The 15431-nt window shown below is 38.1% G+C and overlaps 1 protein-coding gene across 2 annotated transcripts in view; it reads right to left on the reverse strand.

Moving 5' to 3' along the window:
* Nucleotides 1–6502: 6502 nt before the first annotated feature.
* Nucleotides 6503–15431, reverse strand: part of eml3 (EMAP like 3) — a 41426-nt gene continuing 32497 nt past the window's right edge. For both annotated transcript variants that reach the window (XM_058394293.1, XM_058394292.1), the window contains 8 exons: nt 12690–12821; nt 12539–12606; nt 11540–11628; nt 10315–10412; nt 10072–10159; nt 8544–8642; nt 8307–8437; nt 6503–7947 (listed from right to left, as the gene is read on the reverse strand). In XM_058394293.1, coding sequence (XP_058250276.1) covers nt 7726–7947; nt 8307–8437; nt 8544–8642; nt 10072–10159; nt 10315–10412; nt 11540–11628; nt 12539–12606; nt 12690–12821 — 927 coding nt within the window. In that variant the 3' untranslated portion in view covers nt 6503–7725. The remainder of the gene's footprint in view (nt 7948–8306; nt 8438–8543; nt 8643–10071; nt 10160–10314; nt 10413–11539; nt 11629–12538; nt 12607–12689; nt 12822–15431) is intronic.

Here is a 15431-nt window from a genome sequence, read left to right on the forward strand (position 1 = left end):
CATGGATGTAGGGGACAAGATTGTAGACCTACCCAAGGCTGGAATGAGCTACAAGACCATCGCCAAGCAGCTTGGTGAGAAGGTGACAACAGTTGGTGCGATTTTTCCCAAATTGAAGAAACACAAAAAGACTGTCAGTCTTCCTCGGTCTGGGGCTCCATGCAAGATCTCACCTCATGGAGTTTCAGTGATCATGATAACGGCGAGGAATCATCCCAGAATTACACTGGAGGATTTTGTCAATGATCTCAAGGCAGCTGGGACCATAGTCACCAAGATAACAATTGGTAACACACTACACCACGAAAGACTGAAATCCAGTAGTGCCCGCAAGGTCTCCCTGCTGAAGAAAGCACATGTACAGGCTCATCTGAAGTTTGCCAGTGAACATCTGAATGATTCAGAGGAGAACTGGGTGAAAGTGTTGTGGTCAAATGAGACCAAAATCTAGCTCTTTGGCATCAACTCAACTCGCTGTGTTTGGAGGAGGAGGAATGCTGCCTATGACCCCAAGTACACCATCCCCAGGTGACAGGACAACCGCACCGCATCAAAGGGACAATGGACGGGGCCATGTACCGTTAAGTCTTGGATGAGAACCTCCTTCCCTCAGCCAGGGCATTGAAAATGGGTCGTGGATGGATATTCCAGCCTGACAATGACCCAAAACACACAGCCAATGCAACAAAGGAGTGGTTCAAAAAGAAGCACATTAAGGTCCTGTAGTGGCCTAGCCAGTCTCCAGACCTTAATCCCATAGAAAATCTGTGGAGGGAGCTGAAGGGTCAGCCACAAAACCTTAATGACTTGGAAAGGATCTGCAAAGAGGAGTGGACCCAAATTCCTTGAGATATGAGATGTGTGCAAACCTGGTGGCCAACTACAAGAAATGTCTGACGTCTGTGATTGCCAACAAGGGTTTGCCACCAAGTACTAAGTCATGTTTTGCAAAGGGGTCAAATACTTATTTCACTCAATAAAATGCAAATCAATGTAAAACTTTTTTGAAATGTGTTTTTCTGGATTTTTTTGTTGTTATTCTGTCTCTCACTGTTCAGATAAACCTACCATTAAAATTACAGACTGATCATTTCTTTGTCAGTGGGCAAACGTACAAAATCAGCAGGGGATCAAATAATTTTTTCCCTCACTGTACATCACAATTATGCTCATGCTTGTGTTAAACAGTGTAGTGTGTTTGTCATTTTAGAATATGAATATTCCTTCATAAACATCTGTATTTCTGCACATTTGCACATCTACATTAGGTACCCATTTACATTAGATATCATGTTACTACTATTTTATTTCTACTGTACTTATATCGACACAATCACTGTCCAATTTACAATATATTTACTTGCTCATCTACCCTCTCACTGTATTCTTACTATCATGTCGGGATAACACTTCAATTTTCCCATGAGGGATTAATTCAGTAAAACACTCTCTCGACCATGCACACACATATTAACACACTCATTCACACATACACACAGTCTAGTATAGTCATTCTGCCTAGTCACACCTTTTCTGGGCAGTAGGAGGAAACCAGAGAGCCCATGCACACAGAAGGAACACGAAGAATATTCACACACACAATAATCTGATCTCAGGGTTGAACCAGAGACACTGAGGCAGTGCAACTTGCACCACTGTCCCACCCACTAAACTGACCTATTATAAAAATGAAACCCAGTCTTTATGATGTTGTTAGAATTAAAACAATTTATTTCACTGTGAAGACACTGAACATACAAAAAATTAGTTATTGTTTAATCACGGCAATGTTTGAAAAAAAAAACAGCATAAACTTTAATGTACGTAACAATTATAAACTTGTAAAATTCCATAAATACATAATGAGTATTAATGTGTTTTTTTATTCTCATTAGTGGGGATAATTACTCAGAAGCGTTATGTCTAATGCATTCACCTGAATAGCGTATAGCGTATAAATACCATATTTACATTTCACTGATCAGGCATAACATTATGAGCATTGAGAGGTGAAGTGAAAAACACTGATGATCTCATCATGGCACCTGTTAGTGGGTGGGATATATTAGGCAGCAAGTGAACATTTTTTCCTTAAAGTTGATGTGTTAGAAGCAGGAAAAATGGGCAAGCGTAAGGATTTGAGCGAGTTTGACAAGGGCCAAATTGTGATGGCTAGACCACTGGATCAGAGCATCTCCAAAACTGCAGCTGTTGTGGGGTGTTCCCGGTCTGCAGTGGTCAGTATCTATCAAAAGTATCCTTTAAGTCCTTTAAGTATCATTTAAGTCCTTTAAGTATTGCCCACGGAGGCCCCACCTTGCAACTTACAAGACATAAATGATCTGTTGCTAACTTCTTGGTGCCAGATACCACAGCACTCCTTCAGGGATCTAGTGGAGTCCATGCCTCGATGGGTCAGGGCTGTTCTGGCAGCAAAAAGGGGGACAAACACAATATTAGGCAGGTGGTCATAATGTTATGCCTGTTCGGTGTAAGTAGTCATTTAATCTTGGATAAACATGTTAAGAAGTGAACCTAGTGGCACACTGCCCCCTTTTGGTTGCAAGGTCACATTGATTTGCGTATGATGTCTTGAGGAGGTTTTATTCAGGCCTGGTCTAAATATGCAGATTACATCATATTCTTGGACTTGAAGATAACACGTTATCAAACTTATTCTTATATTGTGAAATCTTTCAGAAATGTGAGTTTCATTTTATTGACCAGTCCTTTAACTGATATATTGAAATATATTATCTGCTATTATATTTACACATTATGTTTACAAGTCACTTGAATATATCAACTTTTTTTAAAAAAAATAATTGTTTGGTAAATTTTTTGATTTATTATTTAACTAATAATAAAAATGTGGTTAAAAAAAATAGAAATAAAATATCAATATAATATAAATAAAAATAAAATAAAATCACTTTGGAAAAAAATAACACTGAGAGGCGATTTGGTGAAACTATTTGTCAATGTTTTCATTTTATTTTATGTGTGTGTTTGTGTGTGTGTGTGTGTGTTATAAGCTTTTACTTCTGCACTGTCTTGGAAATATACACTGACTAAATACTTTAAACACTTTGTTTAAATGACATTAAAGCTGCTGAAATCAGTTAAAGAGCTATTTATAATGTTCAATGGTGTTTTCAGGCTTGTAAAAAAAATGTAAACCATTAAAAAATAGGTAAGATATATCCCTCTGTGCCTCCCCTATGTCTCAAATGCAAATCCAATGAGGGTACATTGGCCCATTCATTTTGGCTCTGTCCAAAAATGTGTAAATTTTGGACTGAGGTTTCTTTTTCTACTCAAAGGTACTTAAGATTGATTTCCCTCACAACCCCCTTATTGCAATATTAGGCTGGTCCCCTTTCCTAGAGAAGTATAGTTCCCATCAGATCCAAACAGTTCAATATGGGATGACTATAGCGAAAAAGACAATTTTGATGTTGTGGAACAAAGAGTGTGCACCCAAATTTGAAACATGGCTCACAGAACTCAGCAATGCACTATATATGGAGAAAATTAGATATGAGATTGTGGGTAAACCAAAGAGATTCGTACAGACTTGGAAACCCTTTCTTGATTATTTGGAAGGTGACCCATGATAACTGAATTTAAACCTTTTTTCAAGTGGGGTGGTTAATTTTAACAAAGTAGCATTGTGTAACAACTATATATTTCCATAATTGGGTATTTACTGGTAAAGACGTTTTGGCCTGTTTTCTCAATGGCTATATGTGCAGGTGTAGAGGCGGCTGTATGTGTTTTTGTATAGGTATATGAGTGTGATTGAAGTATGGTTATATGAAGTGCAGATGTATGTTATACCTGGGTATATGTATGTGTGTATGTATGTATATATATATATATATATATATATATATATATATATATATATATATATATGATGTGTGTGTGTATGTATGTGTATATATGTATATATGTATGTGCAATCAGTATATGGAGTACAATGTCATTACACTTTTTTGTGCGTGTGTGTACATGTGTGTTTTTGTTTTTTGCTTTCGTTTTTCCTTTAATTAATTAATTTATTTTTTATTTTATTATTATTATTTTATTTTATTTTTTTACTTTTTTTGCTGGCATGTTGAACGGGGATTGTTCTTTAAAATGTGAAAATTCAAAATAAAATATTCAAAAAAAAAAAAATTAGGTAAGGAAAGTCCGGTCAATGTTTTTATCACGAATATAATTCTCTTCACAGACAGCAGAGGGCTCTCCATAATGACACTCTTCCAAACTGATAGCTCCAATAAACTGCATTTCTACATAACTAGCTACTTTTGTGTTGAAGACCTACTGTATCATCTTTCACATGATCACACAAACCTGCTTAACATGTTTTTTTGATCATTACCTCAGCACATGATCCAGAAGTACTGTTAGTTATGGCGTCTCATGTTTGCAATAACAGGACTTTTACTTTGTTAACTGTTTCCTGCTTTTATTTATTTATTTATTTATTTATTTATTTATTTATTTATTTATTTATTATTGGCTGCAAGTGAAGGCAAACAAAGATATAATAATTAGGTATGATTAGGTATAATAATTAGGTATGAAGGTATGATAATTAATAATAATAATAATAATAATAATAATAATAATAATAATAATAATGTTTCTTTCACTTATTATGGCTCCAAAATCATTTCAATGTTTCATGATGCAAAATTGTATCACACTGCAGTAACTGCTTCTAATGTGAGCAGTAGGGCCTTTGCTCTTACGTAGAATGAAAAAGTAAGAGTTTAGAGTTACTATATTAAAAATACAGGCCGCACAGTAGGAACTCAAGGCAGCAAAAAGTAACAACACCTTTCAATAGTGAGATCTTTAAAGCTTTTTACTCTTCCAATACTTTGTACACTATATTGGCAAAAGTTTCGAGATGTCTGCCTTTACATGCACATGAATTTAATATGAAGTTAGCCCTACCATTTGCAGCTGTAACAGCTTCAAACCTTCTGGGAAGGCTTTCCACAAGGTTTAGGAGTGTGTTTATGGGAATTTTTGACCATTCCTCTAGAAGTGCATTTGTGAGGTCAGGCACCGATGTTGGACAAAAAGGCCTGGCTCACAGTCTCTGCTTCAATTCATCCCAAAGGTGTTCTTTCGGGTTGAGGTCAGGACTCTGTGCAGGCCTTTGCAGAAGAGTTGAAGCTGTTATAGCTGCAAAGGGTGGGTCAACTCCATTTTAAATTTATGTGCATGTATAGGCAGACATCCCAGTTTTGGCCTGGCTCGCAGTCTCCGCTCTAATTCATCCCAAAGGTGTTCTATCAGGCTGAGGTCAAGACCAGGCCAGTCAAGGTCCTCCGCACCAAACTCACTCATCCATGTCTTTATGGACCTTGCTTTGTGCACTGGTGTGCAGTCATGTTGGAACAGGAAGGGGTCATCCCCAAACTGTTCCCACAAAGTTGGGAGCATGATATTGTCCAAACTGAAGCATTAAGAGTTCCTTTCACTGGAACTAAGGGGCCAAGGGGAAAAACAACACCTGAATTCAATGATTTGGAGGGGTGTCCCAAAACTTTTGGCAACACAGTGTATATCTACCTTCATTTTTGACAAATGACTCAATCCTTCTTGGCACGGAGGATAAAAGTATTGCACAATTTTCTGGAAACATGTTCTGCCATTCTTCAGAGACAGGGTTTTTTAGATGCTTTTTTTCTGGAAGGGTTATACTGCTCTTTAAAATACCACAAAGGTGTTCTATTAGATTCAAGTCAGGCAACATATTTGGCCAGCTCATAGTTTTCACTTTTCTTCCTTAGAAATTCTTGTGTAATTTTGGCAGTGTGCTTTGGATTGCTGTCATAATCCTCTTCTGCTAAGGTTAAAGAGACTGGGAGTCATCTTAGCCCGTATTTTGATATATGCACAGGCATTCATGCTGCCATCTATAAATGCCCTCTCTCCAGCACCTTTTGCACTCATGCAGGCAAATGTTATCACTCCCACTCCATGCTTCATTGTCAGGTCTATGCATTCACTGTGGTAGTCTACAGTCAAACACATTTATCTTGCTCTTATCTGACCAAAGTTTGTGCTCCTGATATTCATCAGGTTTCCTGTCATGTTCCTTTATCAAAGACTCATTTTGCAGTTTTGTTCCAAATAACAAGCAAGGGTTTTTATTGGATGCTGCCCATAGACCTTGATGCTCTGCAGTGTCCTTTTCACCGTCTGAGCTGCCACAAAAATTCAGGTTTCCACTGAATTCCCCGTCTGCCAAGTCTGAAGCACATGTCGTCTGCTGGAACAGATTTCTTGTTATTAGGCAACGATCTTCCTGTATCCTTTTCCATTTTTGTGAAGTGTCACAAACAGGTTTTTCATTTCGTCTGCTAAGTCTTATCCATTATGCAAACATGCAGATAGACACAGCCCATTGGTCCAAATTTGAGAAAATTCTGGTGTTTCTCAGGACATTTCATAACCACGCTCACACACAATCAGACTAATTGGAAATCACACGTTTATTCAGTTTTGTTGCATTGAGTTTCTACTTTGGGCCCTGAATTTTCAATATAGTCTTTCCAAAAGTATTTATTTTTGGTTGAGAATAATGCAATTATTCAGCAATCATTCTGACATTTAAGTAATGATGCACAGTGGTGTACTCATTTCTGTCGTACACTGGAAATGTAAACATTAATATAACATTGAGTAAAAAGAGGGCACAGTGACCATGGGGTTGGTCATTTCCCTATGTGTGGAGTGTGCATGTTCTCTGCATTCTTCTAGGGTTTCCTCTTTGTACTCTGGTTTCCTCCCTCAGTCCAAAGCCATGCTTTACAGGCTGATTGGAATCACTTAATTGTCCCAAGTGTGTGAGTGTGACCCCTGTGATGGTGTCCCCCAGCTTGTGATACAGAAAATGGATGAATGGAAGGATAACATCAAAGAAAGGCATGCTGTGACTGTGTTTTAGTACAGTGACAAAATTCATCTTCACTAACCATTTCATCCTGGCAGCACTGTGCATGAGATTAGAATACACCTTAGATGGCACACCACAAAAACATACACCCACACGTACAGGCAATTTAGTGTAGCCAATTCAGCTGCATGCAGGTATTTCTGGGAAGAAGGAACCTGGAGGATTATGTACAATTCTACACAGACAGTAACCCAAACTCAACATTGAATAGGTCTCCAGTTCCCTGGAGCTGTGAGGTGACAACCCTGCCCGCTCTACCATCTGCTATGCCATACTGTGCCAAGAATGCAACTGTTATATTTCAGTTAGTCAATATTACACAGACAAATGATTTATGTTTAATAGTGTAAAGACACAAACATCTTTAGTACGTCATAGTCAGGCATCACAGCTGCAAAGAAAACGAACAGGAGAAAGAGTTCAGTAATGTAAACATGTACTATGATGAGAATAATAATTGCGACACTTGTTTTTCTTTCGAGATGATGCCCTGCGAAGCCACATTAATCAATAAATCATTTGCTGATATCAGAATACAGAAAGATAAGTCTTGGTCCGCCTTTCTATAGAATTTGCATAGTATAACATGTAAACCTGGTGAAAACTCCCATCATTTCACTCCTTGTTGGTCAGAAGAACTCGAGGATGTTTTCAGCACAGTCAAACGTAGGCTGAATTATACTTAGTTTGTGCAACCTGATATTCACTTTTCACTGTTTTTTTTTTTTTCCCCTCGCTGTTCATTCTATCCCCTTCTCAGTTTGGCTTCCTGGTTCTGTGGAAGAGGAGGGAGGAAGTGAAGAGGTTGGATGGTCCTTGTTGTCTCCAGCTCCGCCCCTTCTAACTCGCCACTGGAGGATACATGTGTCCTTTCCACCCAGTGAGAGGAGGTGACCATCACTGTGAGTGAAGCGGACGTTTGTCACGTGACTGCCGTGACCGTCATACTTGTGGCTGGGTGCCTGAAAAAGAAAAATGAGTAACATTAGGAAAAAAAAGTTACAAAAAAGATACACGAGAAATTCATTCGAATTTAGAAGAATATTACCACTTATAGATATACATAGCTTACTTATTTAGCATGTTATTTTTACGCTGAGGCTGTTTAGACTAGTCTGTAATTATAGTACATGTGGCCTGATTTCCAGGAAAATCTTGGGCTAATAAAGATACACAGAAAGACCCACAAAGTTCACTGCCTGACTGGCAATTTGGCAGCGTTAGCAGATTCCAGAGCCAGCCCACATTCGCCAACTTTAATTCCAATCCATGACTGAAAAGATTTCAAGATATTATGCTGCGTTATTTCATTTGCACTAACCTTCGGTTTAGGGCACGGATACTGGAACAAGTGAACTTTGCAGAAATCATCAGCCACTGCTACCAGCCTTTCACTGTTCGAGCGACACAGAGCGTTGATATCTGTTCCATCTGAACCCTCCAGCCACACGCCTACAGGAAACATGACACCAAAACGCCACACATATTTAGAGCATTCAATAAAATCAACAGAAACATACAGTACGTTAAGCATGTTCTTTTTGTCTGTCTGTCTTACCCATGACGTGGAAGCCCAAAACGCAGGTATATGAAGACCACTCGCGATCCTTACTCTCAAAGCGATTTCGCAGCAATTTACAGCCTCCAGCCACGTCCCCTGTATTAAATACAAGCTCTGTTACATTCGTGAAGCCAGAGACATGCTGCATGCATACAAGTGCTCATCAAAAATGGCCTTAAAAGCACTTTCAACCTATTACGTGAGGTGAAACTATATCACTTGCCACATAATCTGCACTAAAGCATGTAACTGGTCAAGTTAAAAAAGTTAAGTAAACTGGTTAAGTAAAAAATACAGGACATCAGGACATGCTGGTCTAGGAAAACAATTAACAGTTAGGTAGTGAAAAGCTATTAGTTGTCCAAAGCTGAATGTTTTTCATTAACACCAAATGATTCCTCTTACAACATTACAATTACAGTTTATTACAGCAGCTATAAGCATTCTTTCCCTAACCAGCCTCTCTTGTTTCTCTCTCTTGAAATTAATACAACAAAAAGCGCTGCTTGTCATGTCCTGAAAATTCTCTCTCTGCCTCTTGCGAAACTCTGACACCTGAAACTCCATCCATCATGTTAAACAGACATCTCCTTACAGAAAACGTCACCATACCACTGATTAATACGTTTGTTGTTGTTACACAAGTTTTTAAATCTTTTTATTATTAGCTTAAGTCCTGTGAGTTAGTTGTTAATGTAGAAAAAATATGCATTAGAATTCTGTGGCCAATCAGAACTGAGAATGCATTTTAGTTTGTTTTCCTCCAATCAGAAAACAGATCATTTGCCTCATCTAAACTCACTTACTCAGTAAGTCTAAGCGCAGCTGTTATACTTACTGTGTCAATAAAAAGACTAATTTTGCATAATGTACCATTACGCATAGAAGCAATGCAGTAAAACGCTTCTTGGTTATTTCCACTTGAGCATGTTTTGATAACTCATAACCACCAATTGTTCTAAAAAGATAAATAATATTATCTATATATATAGCTTTCACACCTTTCAGAAAGCGTTCCACGAAGATGACACGCACGAAAAAAAAAGGTTCTTTTAAGAGTTCAACACCCGCCTATTCACTTCCATTGAAGTGTTGATTTTTCCCCTCAGTACAGTGCAACAGTTGTTCGTGGTTATCACACATACATCTACAGATGCAGCAGACAGAGATTAGGTTTAAAATGCTGGAAAATTAATTTAATCTGATGGTTCGGTGTCTCTTTACTGCCTGGGAAAATGCCTCGAGATGTTATGTTTAATATTTGCCAACTAAAGACAGGAGAACCTTTTTACGAGCGTATGTCATCTCTCTCAGACACAAAGGTGCCTGTGGAAGATGAGGAACAGACTTCTGTTTTTGTAGACAAGCTTTAACAAAGCATAAAATGTGTACCAAAAACACATAAATAGCATTGAGGCAGAAATCAAAACAAAACAAAACAAAACAAAAAAAAAAGATAATGAAGATAAAGATAATTTTGTCACAAGATGGAAAGAAAAGTTTAGATGCAACCTATAGGACTTACAGTAAAGGATTTCATAGTCTCCTGAATTTGACATGATATACTTCCCATCTTTGGACCAGTCAAGATGGGTGATGAAACTGGAATGACCCTGAAGAAGCAAAGAGAGTGGAAAAGCTTCTAGAAACTGCTTAGATGATCTGTTATGATGTAAATGTCACTGGAAATTGCACATGGTTAAATACACCATAACAAAATAAAAGACTCACAAGTGCAGACACATCTGCTCCAGCATGCTTGGCTTACCGTGCACTTTCCGAAGCGTGTGTAGCGCCGACCCCCCTCTGTCACGCTGTAAATATAAATGAAGTTGTCATGGGAACCAACAGCCAAAAAGCTGCCATCTGTGAAGAGAAAAGCAATGTCTAGAATAAAGGCAGATCGCAGGTCAACCCTAGTATTTATGACATCGTTTATTAGTTATTAAATCCGGCTGTATTTATCCTCTCCTTCCTTGCGTCATATAGATACATAACACGCTCAACAATATCCTTAAATTTACTACATCTTACACCACAGAGATGATAGACGACAGGGTATTTTGCCGTGTGTATGAGTTTAGACTAAAATTACAACATAATGGCACTCCATATAGTTCAAGTTAGAAAGAATACCATTCATTCAAAGCAACCAGTCTGACGTGACAAACTCATCCGTGTCGTTATATATTCCTTTCTGATTCCCATTCATTTTGAACTTCCAAGCAGTATCAAACTTAGAACTTTATTATAACACAATATGGGACGACGGTCTAAAACTCTAAGGTTCAGCATTGTCCTTCATCTTTTCAAAGACGGTTGTCAGAAACGGTGTCTATTATTCAGATAGAAGGTCCACAAGATCCAAATCCCTGGAAAAATTCATACATATTAAAACAGAACCCTGGAAAAATCCATACATATTAAGACAGAACCCGTGTTTGTATTAAACTGTTCACAGCCTGATGATGTATAGTAGGCTGTACATTCATCATCTCCCCCTGATTTATAGTTATTACTATTACAGCTGTTTCATACAGCAATTAATCATGTACCTGTATGATTTGTGTAGTATGTGATGGACAGATTTAGACGTGTTAACATCGCACCCATAAAGCCAAAAGGAGAAAATGAAGTCGAACATGTGTTCTCTGAGACATGTCAAGCCAGCCATCATATCAGAATGCTGCTCCTGCTACATCACAGGGTGTGTGTGTGTGTGTATGCACATAATTTGCCTTAATGTGTTTTTGTCATGTCTTATATCTGTCTGTTGTTGTTGTTAAAAAATTCTAAAATTAATAAAACAATATTTTAAAAATAACCAGGATATGACGTCTTGATAACCTCATCCTGAAGCAACAACATAATAAAAGCATATCTAACAATAGTATAAGCATTCTTAATATTTATAAAATTATTGTAATATGGCTTTAACACAACAAGTCTCTGAGATGGAACAGAGACACTGAATTTAGGCTTTCGGATCTGACCTGGTGAGTATCTCATGACAGAGAGCTGCTCGTTTCCATCAGTCAAATCAGACACCACTTCTTGGGTCTGCAGGTCCAGCACCAGCCACCTGCACCGCAGCCAAAGACAAACAACGACAAGAGAGAGAATAATGGTGGTGGCCGTCACTTCTATTTATTAACATTCATATTACAGACAGAGAATTTGATCATTTTATGTGGATGAGAAAGCTCTGTGATAACAGCATAAATGATGCGGCGATTGAACTGGAATTAAACTGAAATCTGTAGAAATGTTTCAGAGCAAATTCAGACACAATGTAAAGAACTGCTACAAAATACCCGTCGAGAAAAATATTCACTGTTGCTTAACTGCATTTTTTTTTGGAAAAAAGGACCATTAATTATTGATGAAGTTCGTGTGGTTTTGCTAATATTTTTAGAATCATTAATATTAAACCACAAGTCATTAATTCTAATCTGAGGAATCAGTTTTGTCTCCTAAAAGACATATTCTAGGTGAAAGAGTATGTCTTTTAGTTGTCTTTTAGTTGAATCTCCCAACACGATTTCTCTAAAAGTCAGAATCTCTGTACTTTCCCAAAAAGAAAACATTTCCAGCATTTATTATTGTTAAATAATTTATTGTTAAATAACTATTCTTATTATAATAACAATAATTGTAAATAATTATTTTATTTTTTTAATATGTATTAATTATAAATACAATAATTATAAATAATAATTATTCTAAGGTATATACCCTTATACCTTATACTTTTTCTCATGTTTTCAGAGTCTCTGTCATCAACTCTTATTACACCTTTAATAAAAACATTTCATGGGAATTTGCAAAATCTCCAATTATTTTCTAATCTGTAAATATTACCAAAACTGATCCCAGCCTATTCGATTACATCATTCGATTACATAACTAAATTGTTATTGTTAAGACAGTGTTCTTGATGTCTGTTGGCTTATAAGACAGAGGCTCATGAATTCAGTAAAATGTCACTTTACCTTCCGGTGCTCAGTCCGACAGAAACAACAGATCCGTTGGGACAGAAATCAGCACACAGACCTGACTCCTAAAATACAACAGTGCAGAACGCTGATAAACATCTAAATAACAGATCTTTGTCCTGATTTCTGTATCTGTTAGCAGTTTTACCTCTAAAGTGGTGCACCAGCCCAGGCTGTGTTCTTCAGCGTTCCACACACACACTTGTCTGTCATTGCCGCAAGTGAGAAAGATGTTTTGAGTGGGGTGTGTGGCCAGACCCCACATCTCATCTACATGACCCTGAGAAACAGAAGAGCAAATTTATTGCAAATGTAAACTTTACATTGGAAAATGAAATAAAATTAAAACTGCCACTTAAGTAGGGACACTTAAAGAAGACTGTAGGACAAGGAGCTTGTCTCTGGTGTTCTTTTTAGATGGAAAATCTACTATATGCTACTATAACGTTTGTGGAAACCTCACCATAGCACCATTTTTTCAATGGACAGCATCATAAAAATAAACTGAAAATAGACTAAGATTAGAATTACCTATACAAATTAAATTTAACTATACAGGCAATAATATACAGAAAATATAAAAACATTATACACCAATCAGGCATAACATTATGAACACTGAGAGGTGAAGTGAATAACACTGATTATCTCCTCATCATGGCACCTGTTAGTGGGTGGGATATATTAGGCAGCAAGTGAACATTTTGTCCTAAAAGTTGATGTGTTGAAGCAGGAAAAATGGACAAGTGTAAGGATTTGAGCGAGTTTAACAAGGGCCAGATTGTGATGGCTAGACGACTGGATCAGAGCATCTCCAAAACTGCAGCTCTTGTGGGGTGTTCCCGGTCTGCAGTGGTCAGTATCTATCAAAAGTATCCTTCAAGTCCTCGAAGACCTGTAAGTATCCTTTAATTCCTGTAAGTTGTAAAGTAGCCAGATACCAGAGCACACCTTCAGGGATCTAGTGGAGTCTATGCCTCAATGGGTCAGGGCTGTTTTGGTAGCAAAAGGGGGACCAACACAATTTTAGGCAGGTGGTCATAATGTTATGCCTGATCGGGTGTATATGAATGCATTGTGCATTGTTGGCAGAACAGCGTCGCTATAATAAAGCAGACAATTTTCCTTCACTGGAAAAGAAACCTAGTCCCAAACCCGTTCCAGCATGACATTGCTCCTGAGCACAAAGTGAGTTTGCCAAGGATGGAGTGAAAGAACAGGAGTGTCCTGCACAGAGTCCTGACGTAAACCCCACTGAACACCTTTGGGATGAACTGAAACACTGACTGCACCCCAGACCTCCTCACCCAACATCAGTGTCTGATCTCAATAATGCTCTTATGGCTGAATGAACATCCTCACAGCTACACTATGAAAAGTTGAACAGAGCAGTGAACACTGGCCATGCTGTGTATCCTCAGAGTGATTCATTTGCTTGGATAATAAACAATCTTTCATGTCATCACCTTGTACTGAACAATCTTACTTCCTGTGTATCAGCTGATTTATAGTTATTACTAGTGCAGCTGTTTAACACAGCAATTAATCATGTACCTGTATGATTTGTGTATTATGTGAAGGACAGATTTAGACATGTTAACATCGCACCCATAAAACCAAAAGGAGAAGATGAAGTAGAACATGCGTTCTTTGAGACATGTCAAGCCAGCCATAATGTCAAAATGCTACTCCTACTACATCACAGGGTAGCTGAGCACAATATGAGGAACATGCTTTTTGCCCTCTTCTGCATACACAAGCTCACAGACACCCAGGATTCCTTAGTTTCTTAACAGAAGGCATAGTCAGCACTCCTTGGACTCCATGGACAGCTGTGGCATCATCAGGATTTGTAATAACTTGCAATTTCTTGACTAAACAGCTAATGCTATTCTTTTGTAATTGTAAGACATATATTCAGTGTTCTCCAAAGTGTGTATAGCTGTATATTTCTATAGTTTGTGTTTATTCAATTTGCGATATGAAAAGACACAGATTCACCTAGATGTTTAAACAGCTGAGTCACAAGTGACATGTAAAAACTTATCTGCTCCTGAAATACAATATATTGTCAAAAGATATGGGACACCCCTCCAAATCATTGAATTCAGGTGTTGTTTTTCAGGGGTTGGGCTCGGCCTTTTAGTTCCAATGAAAGGAACTCTTAATGCTTCAGCATACCAAGACATTGTGGACAATTTCATGCTCCCAACTTTGTGGGAACAGTTTGAGGATGACCTCTTCCTGTTCCAACATGACTGTACACTTGACTGGCCTGCACCAGAGTCCTGACCTCAACCTGATAGAACACCTTTGGGATGAATTAGAGTGGAGACTGCGAGCCAGACCAAAACTGGGATGTCTGCCTTTACATGCACATGAATTTAATATGGAGTTGGCCCGCCCTTTGCAGCTATAACAGCTTCAACTCTTCTGGGAAGTCTTTCCACAAGGTTTAGGAGTGTGTTTATGGGAATTTTTGACCATTCCTCTAGAAGTGCATTTGTGAGGTCAGGCACCGATGCTCGACGAGAAGGTCTGGCTCGCAGTCTCTGCTTTAATTCATGCAGTCTTGTTGAAACAGGAAGAGATCACCAAACTGTTCCCACAAAGCTGGGAGCATGAAATTGTCCAAAATGTCTTCGTATGCTGAAGCACTAAGAGTTCCTTTCACTGGAACTAAGGGGCCAAGCCCAACCCCTGGAAAACAACACCTGAATTCAATGATTCGGAAGGGTGTCCCAAAACGTTCAGCAATATAATGTACTTCAACTAGCACTTGTTTTTAAAAATAAATATATAAATATTTTTTATGTAAAAATTGTGTGCTGCACTGCCTTCCAACAAACAGCCTGTGACCTAGTGAACCTGTATCATGGTGCATTCACTG

This window comes from Hemibagrus wyckioides, linkage group LG07 (assembly GCF_019097595.1).
Source record: "Hemibagrus wyckioides isolate EC202008001 linkage group LG07, SWU_Hwy_1.0, whole genome shotgun sequence".
NCBI classification, from domain to species: Eukaryota; Metazoa; Chordata; class Actinopteri; order Siluriformes; family Bagridae; genus Hemibagrus; species Hemibagrus wyckioides.